The following is a 27,994-nucleotide window of genomic DNA, read 5'->3' as shown; positions in this document are numbered from 1 at the left end:
AGGTGGGCAGTTGAGCTCCGTGTCGCGGCCCCGCTGGCACTGCAGGTAGGAGGAACAACCAAAGCATGACGGGGCGGGGCCGTCCTCACGCTCGACACAGGAGGACACGCATGGTTGCAAGGAGCAGGAGGGGGAATCCCCCGGACGACACTTCCCGATAAAGGCATCCCACTCATGGCGTTCTCCACGATCTGCCGTACACGAGAAGAGGGATAGCTGTCACACACACACACACGCACGCACACACACACACACGCACACACACACACACACACACACACACACACACACACACACACACACACACACACACACACACACACACACACACACACACACACACATGCATTCTGTAAGAATATTTGCTGGTTTGGGTAAGAATAGAATTTGGTTTCTTGGGTTTCTTCCCAGAGGTTCTAAGCCACTACATCATGGGTAATGCGGACATTTTTATTCAACTGTGTTGCAATTCATTGTGAACGCTGCTGTGTGAATATTGTGATTTGAGTTATGTTTGGCATGAATGTGATGGTATTGTTGATTCTTGTTGTGCAGTGAGGTTCTCACCCTGCTTCCCTTATAAAGGTGTCTGAGATAAATAAAGTCTTTTCTTACCAGGGACGTATTGCTACCGTGGCGATGTGAAGGGGGTTAATGAATAAGTGTAAATAAGTGATTAATAACTCCGACTGGTCAACAGTTGAGGATCTCTGTGTGAGATGAATTGGCCTCCTGTCGCCACAGACACTTAAAGGTAGAATGGTGTACTCCAGTCACTTACCTGTCCGCTCCTGCACTGGACGTAGTCCTGACAGCTGCTGCAGGACGTGTAGTTGCCGTCTAGTCGGTTGGTGCAGTTAAACACACAGACTGCAACAGCAGCAGTCATGACAATGACAATGACAATGACAATTATTATTATTATTATCATTATTATTATTGTTCTTGTTGTTGAAATGAAGCGTATTGTGCTTTATTATGGTACCGTGTTTAGTCTGAAAACAAAACTTTATAATTGCTTTCTCTTTTTTTTGTCTTCCTCTTTCACTCTCATCATTCTTCTTCTTGAAGCAATATTACATCGCACAATATCATGTGTGACGTATGACACTAAATGTGTGACGTGGCAAAGTACATATTGTTTCGTCATACGTGTGTGACACTTGATAAGGTCAAAGGTGTTTTACTTTTCGCTTCTTTAATGTATCTGTGCTGGTTGCCTTCCAGTTCCTTTATGGCAAGTGACCGTCAACTTACCTGGACACACCTCGCGCACGTCACATTTCCTCTCCTCACGTGACTGGGCGGAGCCGCAGTTCTGGATATCCACTTTGTTTCCACTGGAATCGACGCAGGTGCGTCTGCGTGAGCTGATGCCCTTCCTGCAGTCACAGGGGCACCACGGCTCCCAGTTAGTATATCCTGAACCCAAACAACATACATGAATGAATAAGCCAATAAACGAACGAATAAACAAACATCACTCAAAACCAAAGAGCATAACAATCAAACACCAACCGTTGATAAGAATGACCTGTCTGTACATATCACACAAATGAGTCTAGTCTTCAGGTCTAAGACAAAGGTAGCAAAGAAAGGAAGTAGGCAGAAAGGTAAGAAAGATACTCACGGGGACAGGGAGGTGAGAAGACTCGGCAAGGCTCTGTCTCCACGCTGCTGCCCTCCAGAACCCCCGGCACCCCTCCGTACTGACGTCTCCTCTCGCGAACTCCTTGACCTTCGCACGTGGCTGAGCAAGGTGTCCACGGTCCCCAGGCTACAACAGACCCACAAAACAATCAGACTTGGATGAAAATGGCGATTGGCGACCACGGTCCGAGTATGCAATCCCCATCCTGGATAAAAACGCTTACCAACCAACTAAAATTCTTTAAAATATTCGCGCTTCATGAACTGATTGCACTGGCATCCAGCTAGCCAGACTTGGCCTCAGGAGTAAAAGCCTCTTTAGATTTTTTTATATTATTCAGTTCCTCTCTCCCCCTACTCCCACCCTCACGTCTTACTTCCATCATACTCACGTGGTTCGCATTCCCGCTGACTCTGGCACCCAACTGTCTCGATCGGCGAACCCGGGCAAGTGGTTCGCAATCCTCGCCGAACCCCACGGACTGGCAGGTGCGTTGTCGGGTGCGCGTACCTGGTCCGCAGGTGGCGCTGCAGGCAGACCATTGCGTCCACGTCGACCACTGGCGCTCAGCTGTATATGTGTGAGCAAAATGGCATCACTGATCACTGGTCAGTTAATTAGGCTCAAGATAAAGCGGAACGACCAGCCAAGACATATTGACCCAACATTTCTATAGTTTAAAAGATGAAAACTTTTTTATAATAGTTTGTCCTATGAGTTTAAAGTCACTGAGAACTTTACCTTTAATACAGACTTCAGTTTAGTTGGCTTTGTCAGTTATCGCGTAAATCGTCAGAAAGTGCGACTACTTACCACAGCATGGCCGTAGGTTACATTCCTGGATGTCCACATCAGAGCCTCGACACGGCCGCCCGCACTCGCTGGCCGAGGGACTGTCACAACGACGTCGACGATTTTGCCGTCCGAACCCACACGTCGCCGAGCACGCGCCCCATTGTTCCCATGATCCCCAGTTGCCGTCAACTGTTGATGGAGAGAAGATTTAAAAGGAAAAAATGTAAATATATATATATATAAAGAAAGGGCAAGACAAAAAAAATAAAAGAAGAAACAAAAAGAAAAAATATTAATATAAAAAAAATTGTGCAAAGAAAATAAAAAGTTAAGAGGAAAAGAACGTGAAAGCGCGAGCGCCAGCGGTTTCTATGGTAACCCATCTCTGGAAGAAACTGTTTCTCCAGATTTAGGAGACGAGGAAGAATACACTTTTCATTCCGTTCATGAGATACACGCCTACGAGCATCAGCATGCACAGTAAGAGGTCAACAACCCTGACGTCAGGATTGTACGATGATACATTCATCGTCGTCATTATCATGTTGTGAAGCTACTCACTCGCTTCGGGACCGCATTGCTTCCGGTTTTGCTCGATGGCAGGTCCTGGACATGACCGTCCGCAAGCGTTAGGGGCAGGGGCGTCACAAAACCTCCTTCTCTCCACCTGCCCCATCCCACACGTGACAGGGCACGCGCTCCAGGACCCCCACATGCCCCACTGGCCGTCAACTGGCAACACAAGAAAGAAAAAACAAACATGGAACAGTCAGGCTTTGCTGGTCAAGGCTTTGACGAAACATCGGACCTTGGTTATAGGGCTGACAGTTTTGTAATCGCTCCGAAGTTACCTTGTTCTGGGCCACACAGTTGTACGGTTCTTTCTAAGGAGGGACCAGGGCAAGTCCGACCACAAACATTAGGGGAGGGAGAGTCACAAAGCCTTCTCCTCTCTCGCTGACCCTGTCCACAGGTCACTGGACATGGGCTCCAAGTACTCCAAGACCCCCAGTTTCCGTCCACTGAACAAAGTTGGAAATATCACATACGTGGAACAATAACACAATATCCAAAACCTTTTTATCTCACTCACAGATAGAATTGTTGATGAGTTTTTAAAGACTCATAACATGCTTCCACCTAAACGCGATTTTTGCTATTTTGGGATCAGGAACATGAATGACAGGAACCGGAAAAATAAACAGGGGGATTAATAAGAAAAGGTCTAAACATGCTGGTTCAAAACCTCAACGTTTTTTTTAAATTCATAATTCCAAATTTAAAACCAAATTAAGTTTCTTAGACTTCTTATCTTTGACAAGAGTTAATTAAAATTGTTTCATTAAGAGGTTAAGAGTTACTTTACCTTGGAGAGGGTCACACAGGCTTAACCTTCGACAGAGTGACTTAAAACTTATTTCAAGAAGAGTTTTAGAGTTATTTACCTTCCATCGGGCCACATGAGTGTGATGCTCTTTCGAATGAAGGTCCAGGGCAAGTCTTGCCGCAGACATTAGGTGGAGGAGAGTCACACACCCTTCTTCTCTCTCGCTGACTTAGTCCACAGGTCACGGGACATGCGCCCCAAGACTCCCATAGCCCCCAGTTTCCGTCCACTGGTAAGAAATACACCTCATTGAAATCACTGTGATGAGCTGGTTAGATAGCACAATATCAACCTATACAAACGAAATGTTTACAAACTCAATGATGATTTTTCTCTTGTAGATACATATGCTCAGGCGTTGGTTTGTTCTCTCATTACTCACGAGTTATACTGTGCTTCCTTCATTACTCACAAAACTACTGATGGATCAGACTTTTCTTTCTCATCACTCACAATCTGTACTCTGCTCACACGTTACTCTATATTTTGTTCATCAGTTATCCGTAGACTAATTATGCTGTACTTAGTGTTTACGAGCAGCTGGACTCAAGGTCTGGGTCTTACCGCAGTAGGGTTGGCATGGCACCCTGGTGTCACAAGTGTCACGGTCCACACCAGAGCCTGGACATGACTGTCCACAGAAGTTAGGTGCAGGACTGTCACACTGCCGTCTGCGCTCTCGGCTGCCTTGGCCACAGGTCACTGAACACCCTCCCCATCGCTCCCACTGACCCCAGTTTCCGTCCACTACAAGCAAGAAGGATGCGATCTGAGGCCAGAGTCATGAAGTAGAGATAGCGCTACCACAGGGTTAGCCAAGGAACGAACGTGCGAAACGTGTAGACCTGGGGCTGGAGTCACGAGGTAGAGGTAGCGTTACCACACGGTTTGTTGTTATTGTTTCGTTATTTTGTTTGTTCTTTGAGTTTTTTGTTTGCTTTTGTTTTTTGTTTTGTTTTGTTTTTTTAATCTTGTTTCAACTCACCCTTCATCAGTCGTTTTAACGTCCTATTTCGTTTTGTGGCGGTCGGAAAATATTGTTTTCTCATTATTTGCCATTAGGAGACAGACAGACAGACAGACAGACAGACAGACAGACAGACAGGAAAGGTAGTTTCTTGATGAGGCCAGTCTCACCACAGCAGTCGCGGCCACATTCCCTCCTCTCCATCTCGGAGCCTGGACATGGCCGCACGCACTCGTTGAGTTCAGCAACGTCACAGACACGTCGACGAAGCTGTTGACCCCGCCCACAGGTCACAGAGCATGCGCCCCACGCTTGCCAACTTTCCCAGTTTCCAGCCACTGTGGACAGACACGCGGCACACCTTGACATAACAAAACATTTGTAGAACTGTGGCGACAACTCCAGTCCACACATCTCTTCATTTACACCCTATCTTCATGGACTCATGGACTATGGACTGCTGACTGTGAGCGGAGACCAACGCGAAGCTTCTTAAGTTTTCTATAAAGTACAACCTTATCTTTATCTTTCCTCGTCTTTCTCTTGTAATCAGCATTCCTTTTGCTCACGTCGCTTATTTTGTATCTGAGCTCACTTTCTGAGTATAATTACTCACTGGAATATTAATAAAGTTGGTCGTTCTGATTACGCTGGATGTTGAATTACTTACCTTCGTCTGGGCCGCAGCGAAACTGGATTCTCTCGACGGGTAGTCCAGGACACGTCTCACCACAGAAATTGGGAGACGGGGAGTCACACTGCCTCCTCCTCTCTCGCTGAGCCTGTCCGCAGGTAACGGGACACGCGCTCCACGTTCCCCACAATCCCCAGTTGCCGTTCACTGGTCACGTGACGTCAAGAGCCATCAGAGATGTAAAGCAACAAATATTAACGACAGAAACCTTGAGACGACGAATGTCAGAATAATTTGCTTACAATTAGTGCTTAAGCTCAGGTGTACTGAGAGTACAACCTCCTTCGCCGATTTTGTTGTTTAGAGACTATATTTTATTTACTTAGCTTTTACGAGTCAAGGACTGGGTCTTACCGCACTCAGGTGGGCATGGCACCCTGGTGTCACAAGTGTCACGGTCCACACCAGAGCCTGGACATGACTGTCCACAGAAGTTAGGTGCAGGACTGTCACACTGCCGTCTGCGATCTCGGCTGCCTTGGCCACAGGTCGCCGAACACCCTCCCCATCGCTCCCACTGACCCCAGTTTCCGTCCACTACAAGCAAGAAGGATGCGATCTGAGGCCAGAGTCATGAAGTAAAGATAGCGCTACCACAGGGTTAGCCAAGGAACGAACATGCGAAACGTGTAGACCTGGGGCTGGAGTCACGAGGTAGAGGTAGCGTTACCACACGGTTTGTTGTTATTGTTTCGTTATTTTTCTTTATTAAATTTTTTATTTTTTTTTGGTTTGAAATTTTATTTGCTTTTGTTTTTGTTTTGGTTTGTTTTTGCCTTTTTTCAACTCACCCTTCGTCAGTCGTTTTAACATCCTATTCATTTTGTGGCGGTCGGACAAATTTGTGTTCACATTATTTGCCATTAGTATGAAGACAGACAGACAGACAGGCAGGCAGGCAGGCAGGCAGACAGACAGACAGACAGACAGACAGACAGACAGACAGACAGACAGACAGACAGACAGACAGACAGGCAGACAGGCAGGCAGACAGGCAGGCAGGCGGACAGACAGACAGACAGACAGGCAGGCAGACAGGCAGGCAGGCAGGCGGACAGACAGACAGACAGACAGACAGACAGACAGACAGACAGGAAAGGTAGTTTCGTGATGAGGCCAGTCTCACCACAGCAGTCGCGGCCACATTCCCTCCTCTCCATCTCGGAGCCTGGACATGGCCGCATGCACTCGTTGAGTTCAGCAACGTCACAGACACGTCGACGAAGCTGTTGACCCCGCCCACAGGTCACAGAGCATGCGCCCCACGCTTGCCAACTTTCCCAGTTTCCAGCCACTGTGGACAGACACGCGGCACACCTTGACATAACAAAACATTTGTAGAACTGTGGCGACAACTCCAGTCCACACATCTCTTCATTTACACCCTATCTTCATGGACTCATGGACTATGGACTGCTGACTGTGAGCGGAGACCAACGCGAAGCTTCTTAAGTTTTCTATAAAGCACAACCTTATCTTTATCTTTCCTCGTCTTTCTCTTGTAATCAGCATTCCTTTTGCTCACGTCGCTTATTTTGTATCTGAGCTCACTTTCTGAGTATAATTACTCACTGGAATATTAATAAAGTTGGTCGTTCTGATTACGCTGGATGTTGAATTACTTACCTTCGTCTGGGCCGCAGCGAAACTGGATTCTCTCGACAGGTAGTCCAGGACACGTCTCACCACAGAAATTGGGAGAGGGGGAGTCACACTGCCTCCTCCTCTCTCGCTGAGCCTGTCCGCAGGTAACGGGACACGCGCTCCACGTTCCCCACAATCCCCAGTTGCCGTTCACTGGTCACGTGACGTCAAGAGCCATCAGAGATGTAAAGAAACAAATATTAACGACAGAAACCTTGAGACGACGAATGTCAGGATAATTTGATTACAATTAGTGCTTAAGCTCAGGTGTACTGAGAGTACAGCCTCCTGCACCGATTTGATGTTTAGAGACTATATTTTATTTACTTAGCTCTTATGACCAGTTACGAGTCAAGGACTGGGTCTTACCGCAGTCGGGTGGGCATGGCACCCTGGTGTCACAAGTGCCACGGTCCACACCAGAGCCTGGACATGACTGTCCACAGAAGTTAGGAGCAGGACTGTCACACTGCCGTCTGCGATCTCGGATGCCTTGGCCACAGGTGACCGAACACCCTCCCCATCGCTCCCACTGACCCCAGTTTCCGTCCACTACAGCCGAGAAAGATTCGATAAATCACTTTTGATATTAATTATAAAAATGAATCCATAAACAAACAAATGCATCAACAACCAAATAAACGAATACACCAATAAAGACAGAAAAGAACGAAGACGTAAGACACGAAGAAATAAATAATATATAAACATAATAAAAAATAAATATAATAAAATATGAACTTTATGAAGGTTTGAAACAAGCAAACAAACACATCTCGGAGTCAGTTGCATGAAACCAAATCAGCGACCTCTTCTAGAAAAGAAAAGTTAGTTTGCAAAATAATAATCTACACTCAGACAGGAATGGATGCTGTATAATATAATATACAACAATATACACGTCACCCAGACTACTAATCTTGACATATTTAAGATTGACCCCTCTGTCAGGGTGCGAGCAGTATAGTGTGGAATGATATACTTTGAGAAAGTGTCTTACCGCACACAGGTGCACACGGAATGCCTGTGTCACAAGTGTCACGCTCGACCTTTGGCCCCGGGCACGTGCGTCCACAAACGTTGGGCGAAGGACTGTCGCAGGAGCGGGTCCGCTCGCGTGTCCCCCTTTCGCAGGTTGCTGAGCAGGAGCTCCAGCGCCACCACTCGCCCCATTGCCCGTCGACTGTGACCACAAGAGCCATGGTTTACATCAACAACAATATTCCAACAACAAACAAATAAAAAACAAAACCAGCGGAAGCTTGGTACACCGCTTGCATCTCATGCGGAGACTGAACAGGTAAATGTCTCTGAATGAAGAGGAAGAGGAGAAGAGGGAATTGGTGTTTGACGCCGAGCCAGCTACTAAGTATTCAGGCCTGTAAACAGATGCCATATGCAGAGAAAAAACAGCAAACCCAAAGAGATTTGAACTCAAGCCAACTCTCTCTGTACTGGTGACAAAGGAGGAGAGGATGTATTCAATTAACGATCGCTGAAACAGTCCTCTTGGTGGAGGGAGCCCTAACAACTGTAACCAGACTTTGACCGTGAACAAGTAACAAACTGGGTGGTAAAGGTAGAAAGAAGAGTATTAAATTAACAAACTGCTGGCTGATGCTAACATGTTCTAACAGTCAGTAATAAAGAGACAATGAAAACATGATAAGGTTTACGGAGGCTATCATCAATAATTTAAAAAAAAAACCTAACATTTAATACTCTTGCAAAGATGAAAGGTTATAACAGGCAAATAATTTGTTTTAAACTCTTTGAGCAAACTGTATTATTTATGTAGCAGAAAAAGAATGTTAGAAATCGTACTAAAGGGGGATAAATCTAGAAAAAAACGTAATTTATTACAACTGCAAAATGTGAGTCGGATGAGTCTAAAGGAAGAAGTTAGAAATGACACACCACCTTTAACCTTTCTCCTCCATCCCCAACCAAACATTTTTCACACATCTTTTCAAAAATGTTAGGTAAGTATACATTTAGACACTCAACGTAGTTTCCTCGGTGACTTCCCTTTCTTTATACATGCTCATCAACTCTGTTTCTCTCCCGTACCTCCCCTACCTCGTATAATCAACCGTGAAAAGTTTGGGCGTCGCTCATTTTTTTTGGGGGGGGAGTTCAATTACGTCTTGTAATTTCAACCCCAATTTTGTAGGTTTTTTTTTTAAAATTTGTGTACAGAATTCGCCAGGTTTTTAAAATTCATTCCATAAGTAGCTTTGTTTTCACCATTCAGGTGAAACACAGACTTAAGTGCTTTTATTAGAGTCAGATTAAAGTTTTACCTACATGCACGTGTGTATTTATTTGAGGTTTAAAAGCAGCAGCAGCAGCAGCAGCAACAGCAGCAACAACAACAACAACAACAACAACAACAACAAATACACACGCGTAAGTATTAGTGTTCCATCATTAGTTGTTGTTTTTTTTAAATCATCCCTAACGTCTTTGTTTCCAATATTAGTCCAGGGCCACTCACCGACTCTTTCGAGCTCGCACGCCCTCATGTCCCGGGAGGGTCCAGGACAGGTCTGTCCACAGTAGTTGGGGGCGGGGTTGCTGCACGTGCGGTACCGATCAACCGTCCCTCGCCCGCACGTGACCGGACAGGAACTCCACGACGACCAGTCGGCCCAGTTACCGTCCACTGAAGCAGAAAAGCACGTTACAATTGAACTGGATAACTTTTACACCACCACCACCACCACCACCACCACCACACCACCACCACCACCACCAATGTCGTCGTCGCCAGATAATACAGCAAATGCAACTGAAAAATACAACAAAAATGTAGATGTAACACGCGGTATCTGATCCTGGTGACCAGGAGGACCTTCGGGGCCCAGTCTCACCGCAAGGACTCGGGTAGGTGCGCACGCCGGCAATCGTGAACAGGTTTCCTCTTGAACATCGAAGCCCGGGCAGGACTGGCCGCAGTAGTTGGGAGCTGGGTTGTTACACCTGCGTTCGCGCTCTCGTACCGCCAGCCCACACGACGCAGAGCAGGGACTCCAGGGGTCCCACTGACCCCAGTTGCCATCCACTGCACACAATAGGATGAAGGACTTACATCTCTAAGAGAGAGATTATAGATATGTGCATTTGTGTGTAATCGTATTGTCCGGCATTTCTACCCACAAAATGGCCAAAAGTTGGCGAGGATACATCCGAGATCGTTAACTTCCCAGAAAATGAGAAGAATAATTATCTTTTGGTAGCTCAGCACTCTATCTCTCTCCCTCCCTCTCCACTCCAACTCACCACAACAATCTCTTTCAGAAACGCAGGTCTTCATCTCGGAAGCAGGGCCTGGACACCGCCGCCCACAGAAGTTTGGTGATGGACTGTCGCATCTGCGCATGCGCGACTGACTGCCACTTCCGCAGGTGGCGCTGCATGCGCTCCACGATAGCCATGAGCCCCATTCTCCGTCCACTTTTGGGGAAAAAACAATATTGCGATTAGAAGAGATCGAGAAACAGAGAAACTGGGTTGAAAAAGACAGACCAAGGATGTCTGTAGATGTTAAAGGGTAATGTCAATCAAACATGACATTATTAAGATCAAAGTTTCTATAACATTTTCAGAGCATCACATTATCATCAAATAAACCGGAAGCTTTGTCGTCTCATGCCTCGTTTTAGCACTTAACTGGAAAAAAATCGTCTGGCAGCAGTCCAGGGATATTAGTTCGTGGTGACTACTCACCGCAGCAGTCGCCAACCTCGCACGCCCTCATGTCCCGGGAGGGTCCAGGACACGTCTGTCCACAGTAGTTGGGGGAGGGGTTGTTGCACGTGCGGTACCGGTCAACCGTCCCTCGACCGCACGTGACCGGACAGGAACTCCACGACGACCAGTCGGCCCAATTACCGTCGACTGAACGACAAGCAAATTGTAACAATTTTGTTACCAATAAAAAAATATAATCATCACTGTCATCGTCGTCGTCATTTTTATTATTGTCATCATCATTTTCGTCAGGTGTGTTTAGGGTCTGGATAATATCATACTAGTCAGCGACTCGAACACTCTGTGCCTGATTTAACAGTGGAGGTAATAAGGTCACAGAAGGATGGAAGCCTCAACTTGTATTATTGGACTGCTGGCAGACGATTTTTTCCAGTTAGCTTCTAAAACGAGGCAGTTGTGTACAAAGCTTCCGGTTTAGTCACATTTTTTGTTTAGGCTCGCCGAGACTAACTTCGGAGAACTTCGCAAGAGGCTAAGCGTTGGTCTCGGCAGACAGACAGCAATCCACCTCTACACATCCATGATGGGAGGGTAGAGAGATGACTATCATACCATGCACCAGACAATGACTGACTGTTATCTGTTATTCACAGATCTTCGCGCTTTGTGGCAAATGGGCCAGGCGACATTCATCTTTGATGTCAAACTGTAAACACACTACGGATTGCTTTGCATAAATTTAAATAGAATTTATTGAGAACCATCTGAGCGTTCATTTGAAACGCGTTTAGCGTGAGCTGCTTCTGAGGATCACAAGCCCGGTCGTGGGAATCGAGCCCTAACCACTCCTGTCAGTGACCGAATTTGAAGTCAACACCATGGACCTGGGAGATCACGTGGTTTTCAATTTCAATGCGTGTAAACACGTATGGATATATTTTTAATATCTGAACACCCCTTAGGTGACATAATAAAGAATCTTGAATTTCTTGAAATACGTGGAGCAAGAGCTCGGAGGACTTTCTTTCAAATTTTTGTTTATGTAAGTGACTTAGAGGACCACTCACCGCAGCAGTCGCCAACCTCACACGACCTGGCCTCACGTGCTAGCCCCGGACAAGTCTGTCCGCAGTAGTTGGGGGCGGGGTTGCTGCACGTGCGGTACCGGTCAACCGACCCTCGCCCGCACGTGACCGGACAGGAACTCCACGACGACCACGCGGCCCAGTTACCATCGACTGAAAGAGAAGTACACTGTGACGAAAATCATCATCATCATCATCATGGATTGCTATGTATGTGAATACATATATGTTCTTTTCCATCGCTATTAGTACGAGTCCTATTCACTTCATAAAGCTGTCTTTGAAGCGCCCTTTGAACTCACCGCAGCAGTCACGGCCAGTCTCGCAGGGTCTGACGTCAGCGGAGGGCCCGGGGCACGTGCGACCGCAGTGGTTGGGCGAAGGGTTGCTACACGTGCGTGCGCGCTCCTGCAGACCCTGACCGCACGTGCCCTGGCAAGATCCGAACGGTGACCATGGTGACCAATTGCCATCAGCTAGAGGAATCCATGGAGGAATCAAAAACTCAATTAACTGATTTATACATATTTTCTGCAGATTCACAGAATCTCTTCGAATGTAAGATATCACACACAAACACACCATCTACACAGGTGTATACACATTTTCTACAGACGTACACACTCTGCTTACACACACTCTGTACAGATGTACAGGCATTCTTTTAAAAAGTACACGTACTCTCTAGATGTGTACACCTTGTGTACGAGGTAAACAGTTTACAGACTACAGACTCACTGCAGCAAGCAGGTCCAGAGCACGGGATGGAGTCCATGGCCAGACCCTGGCAGGGGCGACCGTTGGCCTTCGGGGTGGGGCTGTCGCACTGTCGTCTGCGGGTGCGGGTCCCCTCGCCACATGAGACGGAGCAGGACCCCCATTCACACCATTCACTCCACCCGCCGTCTCCTGTTATTGAAGGCATTCTCCTGCTTATCATCCATTTTATCTATTGACTGCTACGGTCATGTGATCTTTTTTGTTCGTACAGTCCTTTGTGAGGACATTAACATAATATTCTGGAAATGTTAATCACTGTGAGAAAAGCGAGAGTGTGTGATATTTGACTGCATCTTTGTGACTGCAGGATGTGATGGCTTCGAGTTTTGAGCGCGTGACGCCATCACGTGACCGATGACACTTACTAGGGCAGGAGGAGCAGGACTCGAGGAAAATGTCGTACATCTCCTTCGCCAACTCTGTCATCTCCTCCACCGCACGCCCCAGAGCCGGGTCTCGGCTGTGACAGCATTTGTCCGTGTTCACACAGTTCTCTGCACACATACACACCCACACATGCACACATTCATACACGTACTTTGAGGATGAGTAAAATCTTTAGTTTGGAAATTTCTTTTACATCAAAACTACCTAAATAAATCCCAAACTAACGACACTTTCATCTTCCCTTACAATGGCCCTCAGAAAGCATAAACTGTTTTGATAGACGCTTTTTTAATATCCTCTTGACATATTTCACACAAATCGTACCGATCTCTGTGAATCTATGTGATGTACATCTTTGAAAATGAATTGTCGTGTGAAGGTGACGAGATTAACACAAGGGACGGCTTAATGGAAGTTTAAGTAATTTGAAAACATTATTTCAACAAGCAATGAAGATCTCATTTATCTCAGTTATTTGCAAGTAAACACGATAAATCTCAATCTTATAAATAAAGCAGAGTTTGGCAATGTGCTTGAGTGAGTTAGTGTGTGCGTGTGTGCGAGCGATTATGCTTGAAGGTTATGCAAATGGTCAGGGTACCCAGAATAAAATGTTATTCACGGGTTTAAATAAACATGGCATATTTCGCCAACAATTTTAAGTGACTGTTTGTTGACCTCATGATCTAGTTATTTCACAAGATCACATGATATCAAAGAGAGAGAGAGATGAATAAGCAATCACAAGGAATACAGCTGTCAACCTCATCCTCAACCTCGGAAGGTTGACACAGGTAAGAATTAAAATGTAAGACGAACAAATACAACTAGACATCATTTTTTTCGAGAACAACTTTCTTTGTCAGACCCAAGTGAGGACGAATTACCAGACATCGCTTGTCATTACAGACATAAGAATAGATACAGTCTCCGCTACCTGCAGGTAAGATGGAGGTTGAAAAGACAAACAGTGGCCAACAGCTCTGTTCGCTTATTTGTTTGTTTGTTTGTTTGTTTGTTTGTTTGTTTGTTTGTTTGTTTGTTTGTTTTGTTTGTATTTATTGCAAGTTGGGTTTTTCAAGTTCTGCAATTTTTTTTATCTACTTTTCTTCGCGCGCGTTTACATTGGAATATTTATGCGCGCTCTTGGCCTGTGCCATGTTTTTTAAAAATCTTAATACGAATGCAGGGTATCTTCATGGCCATCTTTCTGTGCGTGCAGAACTAAGAGATACCCACGTCAGCAAAACCTTTCTTCAGAGAGAAACCGAGCTTCAAACGAGAATAGGGAGACGTCTGAGGTCTCGGAGCTCTGCAGACTTCGCTCTCTCTTTGGTCAAAAAAAAAAAAAGTCACGAGGATCCACCCGCTTCCCACCTTCCCCCTATCCCTATTGAAGGGAAAAAATGTTGAGTATCCAATCTGTCAGGGTAGGTTGTTGCTGTGGCCTTGTTGCTACCAGTTTTGCAAGTGATCCGACAGTACGGGTGTCCCCCACCTCCCGCGGTGACACCAAGGGCACTTTGCGTGCGGTGTCGGGTGACAAACATTTTGATGCGACGGCAGATCGGGTATATGCGGGTGCACGGGTAGGACGCCCCCAACAATGGCCAGGCGAAGTTTTGCTGGCAAAGCAGATTCGTCAAAGGCTTAGCGAAGATCAGCAGAATACTGAGCTACCCGTTACTGGAGAGTCGAAACTCACGGCGGTTAGAAACTACGTGCAAGATGAGATTTTCACCGATAAATAACACGTGAATTAATTTTAAAAAATTATCATCGACCCATCGCAATTCTGTCCCTTTTTCAAAACCCATTACGAACCCTTTCATACACATTTCAAACCACCTAAACAAGAAAACAACTCCCTCTCCAGTACTGGCAAACTTCTCAAGAAAACCCGAATTGAAATCGCTTAAAGGAATAAAATATTCTCTACTTCATAACTCTACTTACATTGACTTACATTTATTTACATTAAATAAATTGTACATTTATACGTTGCTTTCACTATTTATTCTCTTGGTTATTTTATGCCTTGTTCTTGTTTATTAATCTTGTAATCTTGTAAAAAATGTTTTTCTCTCTTTGGTAAGAAGGCTTGGCGCTAAAAGCATGCATTGTCATTTGTGTTTATCATATTCCCCTTGTAAATAAAGAATTGTTAATTTCATGTTAGTATCAGTAAATAAGGAATTATCATTAATGTTACTTTAGTATCAGTGCTAGTGTCCGGATCAGTTTAACTACCACCCTACCCCACCCACCTCAACAACTGAAAAAGTCGATGTTTTGTTCTCTCTATATATATGTATGTGTGTGTTTGCGCGTTCACTCAAGCTTATTCATGCACCCGTGTTGCGACACAGCGAAACCACCCCTACCCGTGATCTCCCCTTTCCTAACTTGACAGGTTTACAGCTCTTGCTTAACAAGGAGTCTAACAAGTTTTGAGTGAAAGGGAAAATGACTATCAGACTGGTGTCAACCGCCAGGTTTTTCTCTCTCCCCCCCCCTCTGTGGCTCTCTCGCTCACTCACTCTCCCATTACATATTTAAAAAAGGGAGATACGGGTGGATGAGATGGCTAGCACACGCGCAGATGTGCAACCAAGCAGACCAGGATGGCTATTAGAAATACAAGCACAACAAAAAAAAAAAACTGGATCGAATTTCATGCCCCAGACATTAGTTCCGTCTCGTCTCGTCTCGTCTGTCGTATCGGGTATGCAGTCTATGCAGTCTAGCGGGTAGATGACCTTCACACGGCTGATAACTCAGACGGAATTCGTTGCATTCGGGGTGGCCAGCTGCGTGCACCCAGGGTGCGCTTGCTGCAGTCATGTCGCAAGTCACGACGAGGAGTAACCTTTTACCCTTCTTCAGTCGAGGGCTCTCTTACGACAGTTATGGCGGAGGGCGACCGTTGTAAATAATGTCAGAGGCGGGAGCTGCTGACACGGCGTTTCTCAGGAAAGAACTGCTATCTTGGACTTTTCTCTTTACAGACTCTTAACTCAGCTTAGACTGAAACGAATGTTAGAAGAAAGCAAGCAAGAGACGGAAAAAGAAGAAAGAAAGAAAGACAGACAGACAGAAAGAAAAAACTGTTGGAATAAATAAGGAAATAAAGAAAGAAAAAAGCAGAAAAGTTAAAAGAAAGACTTATTCGAGGATTTACCCCAGTTCCTACTTTTCATGTCACAAAATCTATTGGATATAAAGAAATGAAATAATGAGGGTAATTTTACTTTGAAAGGAATTAATAATAAAATATTTACATTGACGATTTCTTTATTCTCTTCCTGAGAAATTGTTACTTGGCGGAACTTTGCAATCAGATAAAAAGCCGACCACTCACAAACAAAGCTAGGTATGAAGTGAACTAGTCAGCAGCAAGGACAGAATATTACAGACAACTGTCAAGTAAGAATTGTGTTTTTCTGAGAAATAATGTACAGAACTGAAAAGTCAGTGATTAACTATCTGTTAAAATGATAAAAGATGCATTACATGAAGTAAGGGTTTGATCGTGAAATAGCTACAGATAACAAATGGATAAATTCTATTAAAATAGATAATATGTTATGTACATCCCAGTTAAGATCACAGTACATTCTAGAAAAATGTTTGTTTTAAAGATCTTTCAATAACATTCTGTAGTGGAATAATCAAATATAAAATAACTGGCTAAAAAAATTGTTTAAATGGTGATGATGAAAACTTTCACTGTAATCAATGAATTTTAATGTACTATTTTTTTTTTAGAAAGTACAAAAAAATTGATCATAGATGTTAATGTTTTTGTAAAGTACAAGCTATTATCTAACTTTTCAAAAATATTTTTGGTATCTTTAAAAGTCTTGGAGACATGTGAGGTCAAAGTGTGGACCCCATGAGAGGACACCCTAAAAAAAAAAGTCTCAGTGAGCACTTATGTCAGTTTGTAAAAGTGTGAAAAAGGTTTTGTAAAAGTGCAAGTAGGTATTGCAAAGTATGATGAGCCTGACTTGGGTGGGAGACAGAGGTTTGTATCTGCTCTGATGAACACTATTATCGCTCACATCGTATTGCACTTTACACGTGGGGAGAAAAGGGAGCAAAATACGTCCTAAGTACAGTGTCATTAAAGACTTTTATGTAAACTTAGAAGGGAAAAAAAAAACATTTTTATCGTCTGCCATTTCGCAATACAAGCTGCTGTCTGGCTATTTGAGTGAGCCATTCACCTGCCGCTCTCGTCATGCGCAGTGCAAACATAAAGAACTACTTACTCGATTTAAAAAAGGAAGTTACAGGCTACAGTGCTCTAGAAAGTTATATTAAAAATGTTTACATGCGAGAGCAGTTATGTCTGGCGCAAAAGGTTATATAAAAAAAATAACCAAAATAAAAAGGAAAGTAAACGGGACGACAGGGGAGAGCATTCAAGCAAGGGAGATCACTCACGTCTGTGTTTATCTTGTCTGTCAGATAACGCGAACGTCTCGGGCTTCAACGTGACGTCGTGGAGGGAAGAGTCAACACGTGGCGGTAATAGGTTGAGTTACTCACTCACCAACCTCCGAGGTAACGTGCGCACTCCAAGACCACGCAGACAGGTCAGTCCCACCTTCTGACACGTGGAGGACTGGAGGTTTGGCGAGGGGACTACGGGAATTGACCTTTGACACAAGAACATGGGGGTGGGAGGGTATCGGGTGCAGAACTTTATCAAACTGCAGTGCGCATGCGCAAAAGCTTTGCTGACGTGTTCTGACACATCATGACACGCGTGCCTCCAAGTTTCTCCAAATAACTACCAAGAAACCCAAGTTAAATGGCTCTGGGTGCTGCTACTTGGAAGACAGCGGTAAAGCTCCCCGAAAGGGGAGAGGTCAGAGGGTCAGGGTGTCACTAGAAGGCAAAACGTTTTAGTTTGAGAACACTCAATGGTGCGTTTAAGTGTTCTATTCACCACACTCCTTTGTGAGAGAAAAGCCAGGAGATATAGGGCGAGATCCCTGTCGTGTCCACACCACAGTCTGGGTTACACTTCAGTTTTAATTGATGTCGGGGTAGGAGCTCGGACAAGCGAACTCAGCACCCGAAACAAGGAGCAACACTTCAGACACTGAACATACGAACGTGCAGCTGACAGGAAGTGCTCTACATTTGAGTCAGAAATAAAATTTGAAGAAGGTGTATCCTCCTCCTCCTCCTCTCATCATCATCATCATCATCATCATCATCACCACCACCATCACCACCACCATAGCGAGACTACGAGCTGAGGGGAGAAATAAATGTTAGTCCTGGAACAGTTACTGGAAACATTTTTACTTAAACATTCCAAGGAGAGCGGGAAAGGGGAAGGCTATACACTCTAGAAAAATGGCTTTTTACCTGCACCGCGTGCGCCAGAAAACGAAAAAGCTTAAAAATAATTTGCGATGACATTTTGATTTACAGGGAAGTAGACACACCTACCTGTGTTTGTTAAATAATGTGCGCTTGTGTTCTGGGAAAGATGAGACATCCTGTGTCTAAGCCTGAGGCTTTCGGAGGTTACACGATAGCGCGATTAAAAACATCTTCTGTCTAAATAAAAAATACTAAAAAAAAACAAACTAAAAAGTATAAAAGCACACTACCAAAAAAAAACAAAACAAAACAAAACAAAAAAAAAGAAAAGAAGACAGAACAAAATTAAGAACAAAAGAAATATAGAACAAAAAAAAGGAACGAATAAAACAAAAAAGAAAAAAGTACAATGAAAAGCAGAGAAACAAAAAAACAAAAAGAAACCAAATAAACAAACCACGTAAATATATTGCCGGTGAGTGGGGACGCTTATTGTTTATTGCTGACAAGGCTACAACACCTGCTTGCATGGACTTGCATTTGCTAGAGTGAGGGAGGAAATATTGACTGCCTTATTCAGTTTCTACAATCCAAATAAGATTTTACTACCTTCCTTATACAGAACTTTTTTTCTTCCTTTTTCTTTCTTTGTGAACATTGAAGAGTAAGTGGAAATAATATTTATGATGCAGGTGCAAAACAATGTACGCACCATCCATACGACAGCCGTAGCTGAGCAGGTCCTGTAGCTCCGTCATCCATTTCTTCAGTTCCAGCACCTGGTCATGAAGTGGACATTGGTACCTGTCCCAGCGGACTGCAAACACACACACAGGAGTACATACTCATAAGCTTCAGCATCAGTTCCTACAGACAAGCTATATTTCATGTTACTATTTTATCATAGTTTGCTGTATCACCAAAAGTTTTCTAATTTAGTTAGCAAAGTTTAATTATTGCAAAATTATAATTTACAAAATTACTCAATTGCCTTTTGGGGTGGTTTGAATTAAAACGGTTTTTCTGTGCTCAGGTGAAACTTAAAGATGCCAGTTCAGTCAATCCAAACCAACTCATCATCCCTATATCCTTTCAGTTCAAGAGTTTGCAGGGTTCTTTTCAATTACAACAAAACATAAAAGATTTAAATTTCGTTTTCTGCTAAAAATTTTTAGCTTAGGTCTCTGACAATTTGGTTCGAAAAAAATTCTGTTACTGCATTTCAGCAAAATCTGTGTTATTATTTTGTAATACATTTTAAACTTTCGAGTTTATGCATCAAGGGGCTGTTTCATTTTTCATGTGTACATTGTGGTTTCCTTATTACTTGCCATAAGACAATGTTGCTAAGGATATTATATTTTTATTGTGCTTAGGATGCGCGCACATATTTATGTATATACAAATATCTATCTGTAACCATCAAAATACAAATAATAAAATGTTTACAATCAATGTCTGTTCATTGATTTGGTTTTAGTGTTTGCTGCCTGTCGTTGTGAATCAATGCGTCAGTTAATACATATAAACATGTAGAAGCCGCCTTCAGCTACCATTGCCAACAGTCAGCAGTTCCTTCAAAATAATTTTGTGAATTTGAATGTGTGTGAACAGTCACATTTTGATGACAATCCAGTTTGGTCCTTGTGAGTGCTCAGTACAGCAGTTACGCAAACATTTTCATTGAATACACACAAAACAAGTTAATTTTAACATATCCTCTATGACAGGCAGAACTGAACAGCAGAAAACATTCATTGCACATACAAGCCATGTCCATTGTCAACACAACCCAGTTCATTCAATGGCCTGCGAGGGTTTATTGCCGGTTTTTATGCTCCGTTTAAATCATGCCTCAAGAGGACGATTCAGTTCTGTCGACCACGGGAGGGTCATTTGCATGGCTGCAGGAGGACGAAGGTGTTCGAGAACTTGGCCACCGACTGGGACTTGGTCCTTCTGTCTCTCAGTCTCTACAAGACCATACAATGCAAGGGGAAGTGTTGAAGAGCGAAGACACCCCACGTGCCTGGGGTCATCTGCCAGACAGCAGGACAGGTTCATCGTCCTGTCAGCCAGAGAACAGCCAATGCCAACTCAGAGGACAGCAAGCCCACGTGACTATCAGTGACCAGACGGTTTGATACCGGCTCAGGGAGAACAATCTTCGGTCAAGGCGACCCGTTGTCCACAATAAATTATTGCCGCAAGTTCATTAGCATTTTAAACTCTTTTGTTTTCGGGTATAGCACTTGCATGTAGAGGTTTCAAGAACATGGCGAGCTCTTCTGAAGCGGAGACGGCCAAGAAAAGAGCAGCCAGGGGTAACTCTAATAATCTTTTGTTGGCCCACACTAAAATGTCTACAAGTTTACACAGGTGGTGCAAACTCCAAATATTTATTCCACAGTCCGTTGCAAGTACAATCCCGTCTCAGACGCTGTTCGCAAAGAGCTTGGATATCTTTTTGCAATTTTGTTTTAATTTTTTTTTAAAAACAACGAAATGCTGAAAAGAGATAAATACTAGTCTTTCTTGGGACCGGTAAAGAGACTAAGTGATTTACAGAAAAATTTCTAAGCGGTATTGAATTGTGTGAAAAGGTGAACCGAAGCAGAACCCTGTGAGCAATTTTGCTTTTCCAAAAGCTTCGCAATGCTGAAAGTTGCGACAGAAAGAATTATAATCGAGTCTGACGTAAAGGATTCTTTTCTTCGCCAGCCGTTGGATAATCCGTGGGAACAGATGTATGCTCCACCGTGGTCTACAGAAAGATTGAACAGACACTGGTTTTTTTTTTCAAAAAAGATATGACAATAGCTGAAAGACTGCAAAAGTTACCAGCCAGAGATCATGGCTCGCTTGGTGAAGACAAAAAAAAGAACAAAAGAAAGCAAAAAAATATTGACAGGTCAACAATTATTTCCCCAATCGAGATTGTGGTAAAAGTGCTATTCAGAGATTTGTGCTTTTTTTGTCGAATATTAAAAAAGTAGTATCCCTTCAGTCTATTTCCTCAATTTTACAGCATTTTGTTGCTCGCTTTCTGTGGGGGATAAGATTGAGAACATTATTCACCGAAGTCGGTAGGACTCCCATCCGATAAATTATCCTGTGGGAAAAGGTTTCGGGGTAGGTCTACCCAGAAGTCAGGAATACGGTATTATTGCCACTACCGGAGAGGAAATATATTTTGCAGGCAGAGCAGGTAAGGACCAAGTAGGTGAACAAGCTACCCGAGAGTGAAAGTGCGTGGGACAAGTTCGGCGAAAGATCGCTGAAGCGGATGAAGCCTGGAAGCAAATTCGAGAAGCGTGAAAGAAAGTCAAATTGAAAAAAAAAACTTCAGAAAGTCAAAGCAAATATTAAATCACAAAAATATTATTTTGTCTTCATTCATAATTTAAAAAGTGAACCCTCCATTTCACCGGCTACCTTAGTATAGCTCTTCTTCCATGGGTACCAGCACTAACACGTTGGGTAAACTTTCTTGACAAAGACGAAGTCCTTAGCGCAGGACAATCATATACACCAGTGTTCGCGGGTGGATAAGTTTCTATCCCGCAGCTCTATTCACAAGCTTTAGTAAGAAAATCGTTTAGAATAAGTAGGTCGAGTGCTTGGCGTGGCGCCATGAAGTCTTTGAGACCGCAGCGAACCTGCTTCAATAAAATATTTTGTAAAAGTCAGAATTAATCTCTAGAAAACAATGTAAGTTGAACATGTGTGCATTTACTGATAGAATTCTGAACAGAATCGGGACTTTCATTCACGGCGCATGCGTAGATGAAGATGAATGTGTTTGGTGCTGGGACCCGTATGATCACGTCTTCAGGAATCAGAAGTGGGCGTTCGACACCGGATCGGTCCAACTTTTTCTATTTGTATTTACACGGACTGAAGTAGAACTGAGCCACGGTAGCCTGCCTCGTCAGAGAGTATAATAGAATGATATTACATAATATGTTATTACATTTGTGAAATCTTGAATTTTCTAGAGCAACCGCTTTCTCGGAGAAACAACAATATATATTTGTTATTTGCAGCTTCCATCTGCACAAGATAAATCTGATCACCTGGCGATCGTCATACTTTGTTGACTACTTTTGCTTCTACTTACGTTAATGTTTCTGAATTTACTCCTACCTTCACTTCTGCATTTATTTGCGCCTTACATATCTTTACTGGGCAAAGCTACTGTAGATACTCGAGTTGTGGACAAGCATAGAAGACACTGAAGTCGATGTGGTTCTTCTTGCATGGTTCGCTGAATCAGGAAGGATTTTTTATTTAGAACAGCTGTGTGAGTGTGTTTTGCCTGCTTGTTTACCTGCTAACTGTCGATGCGATTTGAGCAGCACATGGGTGCTGGGACTGGGCAAGATGATCTGTCATCTGATCCCCCAACTGGAAGAAATATTACACGTCACCCACAACAGGGACTCTTTGTACTGCTTGGCTAAAGGCCAACATAACCCTAATGTGATGTTTCTCTTGTCACGTAATCCATGTTCCAGGGTGCTGAATGTCTAGGTGTCTAGATATATAAACAAAATAAAATAAAATAAAAGTATGTTTGTAGATGACACTCATTCCTTCTTTCCTTCTTCTGGAGCTCGGGTTGGTAGATTGGGGAGGGTGAACAGGACTGATGCAGCAGACAACAACTCCGGACACAGATTTCAATGGTTCTTTTTTTTATGCTCCTTTCTCTTCCCAGTTGTTTTCATGTGCTTTGCACACACCATAATGACTGGTCCCTTAATCACGAATCGCTGAAATTACTGGAGTTTCCAAGAAAGACTTATAGCTTTGGAGTTGTACCGCCACCATCGAGAACAATTTGTCACAAACACTTCCGATACTCTTTGCAGACCAGTCTTAAATGATTGTAGTTTCCGAGAATGATAACTGTACCTCCGGTGTTGATGTTGATGTCCCCTCTCCCCCCTCATAGTGCGAAATCGCCGCAAGGTAGAAGCACTTTCCTACTAAATAAACCCAACCAACCTTTGCCTCTTTTTCGCGGGCGAACTAACTCCCAGTTTCCATGCTAATGAATTCGTGTCGTGACACTGTCCTGTCATAACATTTTTATGGCGGCTGTTGCAGACACAACTGACAGTTTTGTTCTATTTAAATGCGGTTTTTTTCAGGTGCGAGGTACAGAAAACAGACATTTGACCGAGGGCAGGTTACTCCGACCCCCCTAAAAATGCGCTTATATCGGCTGTTAATATCACATAAAGAAAGAGGAGGATTTCAGGAATTTTTTACAATTTAAAAAATGTGAAAATGAAGTGTCAATAAACTTGAATGAGTGAAGGTTAAATCCCGGTCTTGCACACCTAATAAAAGCGATATTTCAAACACATTTACATGTCTAAAAAAGTCTCCAAAAGTATCCATTAATCCAAAATTTAAAAATGATTTACTGCAATCGTTAAATTTTTTCATGATTTTAATGTTTTCAACCGCGGCTGATGCTTGTATTTGTCTGGTTGATTATTGGCTGGTTCCTAGTCGTTCGTGTAAAGCTCATTGAGCTCCCATCTAATCGAGAAAAAATTTAAATTATTATTAAAAATTTAGTTCTATTGTCTATAAATTATAGTAACCCGTTAAAAATGTGTAAAATAATATTGCAAAATGATGTAATGTTGTCATATATGTATATACAACGCATAGAAATATGTACACACACTCGCACAATATTAAGTTTATCGAAATAAAATATATTCAAATTAGGTAATAAATATAATAAAAAGTATAATATTTATGTTGCACTCTACATGTGTATATCTGTTGCAATAGATAAATAATACTACCAAAAATATTACTTAAATGTGTACATAAATTATGTATCTATCTCTTAATTTTTTGAATCCTAATAAATACGTTAATACAAACTTTTTTGATGTCTGAAATTATAGGTAGTTGGCAGAAATTTATATAAATTGTGTTCCACATATTGATAAAAATATAAATAAATAAACAAATAAAAAGGTGTACACAATGTATAAGCCGGATATATTCATTAATAAGAATTCCGTACTTTAATACAAAAATATGTTTTAATTCTGTACATATGTTGAAATGTATAAAAATATGACCGCGTTATTAATAACATTCTCTCCAAACTTGTAAAATGTTTTGAATTATCAAGGAAAACAGACAGACCCCACAACTGACAATAAAAATTCTAAAAACATTTGTTTGTAACCTGCCACCTGTTTGTTTTAATGATCTGTAAACATAATAAAATAGCATTAATGTCTGTAGGACCTTTGAATTAAGCTATTTGCTATTTTTTAGGCAATTAAAAACATAGACTATTCCTGGAGCATGTAGGTGCATGTGTACAAATCTTAAAATAGATAAAACGGTCTTCTCATCGACACTATCATCAGTGTGACCTAATCTTGCAAGTGTTGATTATTTATGAGGAGGCATTGCATAAGTTACTTAAATAAAGACAAAATGTTTATTGCTTTAAAAAATTGTTTGAAGATTAGCACATACTTCGGTTGTTTACGAAGGACTCATATAATGTTGCTGAAGAGAGATAACGAATTTGTTTGTGAAAGTAAAGGCGATGTATTTGAAGATGTGCACATAATAATTTGTTTAAATAAATGCACACTATCGACGGTTTAAAATCGTGCTGATGGAATGTCGGATATAATACACTCGGATATAAATCGTCTTATCTTTTTATTATCCACGAAGGCCACTCGTCCATTGCCTCAGTCAAAAGTCACCAGACACTTCAAGGTATGAGAGCAGAGACTTCAAACATCATGTTGCCCTACATTTTAAATCATGGTTTTTACAATCGTTACTTACCCAGACAGTTCGGACAGGTGCGCAGGTACTGGGAGAGGTCGTCGATGTTGGGCGACTGTTGGCAGACGGCGTAGTCACGCAGCGCCAGACTGGTGTTGTGTGCGGAGCTGATGGCCGTCGGTTCGAATCCTGCAAGGTCCTTGTTAGCTGACGACTCTTGGTGGCGACTTTTTTTGGGTTGGATATCCTCATCCTGGTCCCCTTCATCGAGAAACTCGTCCAGCTCGGCATCGTCCTTCAGCCGGTCTATCTCAGTCGCGACGTCGTCGGTGTCTTCATCGCTGACGTCATCAGTTGTCGTGTCGGCAGGCGCCGTGTCTGCGTCACTGCCGCGATTATCAACAGCGTCGTCATCTTGATCGTCGGGTTCTTCGGTAGTTGTCTTCTCTTCTCCCCTGTCTTTATCGATATGGTTGTCTGTGTTATCGGCGTCGTCGTTCAACCTCGGACGGCTGTTTCCTCCGGGGTGTCATCATTTTCTACGGCTTTTTCCTTATCATCGTCGTCTTCAACCTCGACGGTTGTCTTCTCTCGGGTGCCATCGTTAGTTCGTTTTTTCCTTATCATCGTCGTCTTCAACCTCGACGGTTGTCTTCTCTTGGGTGCCATCGTTAGGTTCGGCTTTTTCCTTATCATCGTCGTCAGAGCCGAAGAGAAAAGAAAGGGGAGAGAAGCTGAAGCCGAATATTCCCCCGTCGTCAGTTTTGTTATCGGCGAGCGCAGTCGCATTTCCGTCGTCGCCACTGCAGGGCTGGAAGACGCAGAAGTGCCAGGACCACCAGCAAAGACAGGCTCAGCATTTTCCCGCTGCCCATCGTGTGTGCTTCTACAGATGCACCCGTGTCACCTGTCGCATCTGGACACCGACTTCACCTGTCACAGCTGTCTCACCTGGGCACCGAATGCACCTGACAACACCTGCTTCACTCGCCACCTGTCATCTGACCCCACAGTTGCCTTTGCCCGACTTCAGTAAGCAACTGAGCAAGGCAACCGTCAGCACCGCAGTTATGTCGACCAGAGTTCGACAGACCGACTACATGCTGATCTCAGCGGTTCGTCTTGCAGACGACAGTTCACTCAGAAGTGTCTCTCACAACTTCTTCCGTCCACCGACTGCTCATGCGCAAAAGGTGGGAGGTGCCGAGGAGGCGCCGCTCTCATCTGCTTGAGCGCTTACGTTGACACAAATGAACTCTTCAGTCACATGTAGAACAGGAGGAGAAGGTGGTGGTGGTAGTGGTTAGTGGTGGTGTGGTGGTGGAGGACTCGATCAACGTCGTCTAGACACGCTTACAGGTTTGCCAGCCCACACCCGTATGACAGTCACCTGAACCTTGTGCACCGTTGTGCAAGTTACTACAACAGCAACTTCTTACCTGCAAGCCCACCTGTGCAGACCGTGCGTTGCGTTTTTGTTGTTATTATTTCACTCATAGTCGTCCATATTCACCCACCTTGCTGAGTAGACTCTCTCGACTGTCATCATACAACTTATGTCCAATGTCCCGACGACAAAGTCGCGTTTAACCGACCCACAGGAGGGGGAGGATGTGGTGGGGTGGGGTGGAGGGGATATTAAAAATGTGACCTGGTTGTGGTGTGGGTAGACTGCGCCGGGTCTGACCGCGAAATGCTGTTTTCATTTGTCGTCGTGTAGGGCGCAAACCTGTTTCACATATTCCAGGGGCAACAGAGTGTTGCGAGCAACACACAGTGTGGGTGGTTCAGCGGGGTAGTAGTGGTGGGCAGGGGACAGCACAGACGCACAGCTCGTTCGGCTAAGCGAGGGCTGGATACTAACCACAGACACACGGATACGTAAGGTGGGAACTCTCTACACAAGTACTTTTGTAATGGTGTAATAATAATAACAACAACAACAGATATACAAGAAAATTATGAGAACAACCACGTACACACACCTGCATATGCTCGCACCTGTTGTTGCAGGATTTGCTGGCGCATCGAAATTAGTACAGGTGTAGGAAAGGTTTACGGTTTGAAACCATCCAAACCACTTCACAAATTGTCCTCAGACATTTAACGACTGTTATCATCAGATCACTGACTGTCGTCAACCACTTTCCTCGCAAAACTAAACCTCAGCCACTGAAGCTCTACTCCTCCTTCATGAACGAATTTCCTTTCTCCCAAACTCAGCCCCTTCCCTTCATCAGTTATAATAATTCTTTCATCAGATTAATTATATAATTCTCTGAAACACTAATGTCAGAGGGACTACTCACTAGTCGTCTTATCACATTTGTATTTATTCGTCCAACTTGTTCCACCATATACACAATTTTTTTTTCTTCTTTAATTTATTTTACTTCCTTGAAGTACAGAATGAACAGACATAAATCAGATATTAATTATCTAACTACTGCATTTTACCTTTAGTGCTGCCGGCTTCTTACTGCTCTCTGAAGGTTGTTTGTTTATTGTTTATGTGTGTGAAAATATTGCCACTTTCGATTTTTGTTTCCCATTATTGACATCAGTGGGAGCCTGTGGTCAAACAGCATCGTAAACAGTAAATAGAAGACAGAGTAAAGCAGAACGAGCTAGTGGCTGAGAGGAAGACTAAAGTTGTCACGTACGCACACACACAGTCATACACACGTGTATACTTAAATATGCACACGCACACACACTCATGCACCCATCTATACACGCACCACACACAATTATGCATATG

The 27,994-nt window shown here is 43.5% G+C and overlaps 1 protein-coding gene across 1 annotated transcript; it reads right to left on the bottom strand.

Annotated features, from left to right (window-relative positions):
• Positions 1 to 82: 82 nt before the first annotated feature.
• On the bottom strand, positions 83 to 27,261 carry LOC112567538 (SCO-spondin-like). Its single transcript, XM_025244234.1, has 28 exons — positions 27,219 to 27,261; positions 25,294 to 25,752; positions 19,160 to 19,264; positions 13,083 to 13,211; positions 12,676 to 12,846; positions 12,240 to 12,413; positions 11,920 to 12,090; positions 10,868 to 11,038; positions 10,421 to 10,594; positions 10,053 to 10,202; positions 9,636 to 9,803; positions 8,139 to 8,321; positions 7,508 to 7,690; positions 7,121 to 7,291; positions 6,621 to 6,788; positions 5,849 to 6,031; positions 5,471 to 5,641; positions 4,971 to 5,138; positions 4,398 to 4,580; positions 3,892 to 4,062; positions 3,298 to 3,468; positions 3,008 to 3,178; positions 2,465 to 2,635; positions 2,043 to 2,221; positions 1,631 to 1,777; positions 1,258 to 1,422; positions 782 to 870; positions 83 to 216 (listed from the first exon to the last, which is right to left on the bottom strand). Exons 1-27 carry the CDS (start codon positions 27,259 to 27,261, stop codon positions 841 to 843), a joined length of 4,530 nt encoding a protein of 1,509 aa, XP_025100019.1. The 3' UTR covers positions 83 to 216; positions 782 to 840.
• Between the last annotated feature and the right edge of the window lie 733 nt (positions 27,262 to 27,994).

The sequence above is a fragment of the Pomacea canaliculata genome, linkage group LG7, assembly GCF_003073045.1.
Source record: "Pomacea canaliculata isolate SZHN2017 linkage group LG7, ASM307304v1, whole genome shotgun sequence".
In the NCBI taxonomy this organism is placed as follows: domain Eukaryota; kingdom Metazoa; phylum Mollusca; class Gastropoda; order Architaenioglossa; family Ampullariidae; genus Pomacea; species Pomacea canaliculata.
Note: the sequence above shows the minus strand (reverse complement) of the source record. Positions and strands in the feature narration are given on the sequence as shown.

What these genes read in the sequence shown, in the direction of transcription:
- LOC112567538 (XM_025244234.1), bottom strand. Translation starts at nt 27,261, where the DNA reads ATGCGCCAGCAAATCCTGCAACAACAGGTGCGAGCATATGCAG. An exon ending in TCCGTGTGCACCTGTGTGCG is followed by an intron (nt 7,691 to 8,138) that starts GTAAGACACTTT and finishes TCTCGGCTGTAG; the next exon opens with TGGACGGAAACTGGGGTCAG. An exon ending in ATGTGGCCGCGACTGCTGTG is followed by an intron (nt 4,581 to 4,970) that starts GTGAGACTGGCC and finishes TCTTGCTTGTAG; the next exon opens with TGGACGGAAACTGGGGTCAG.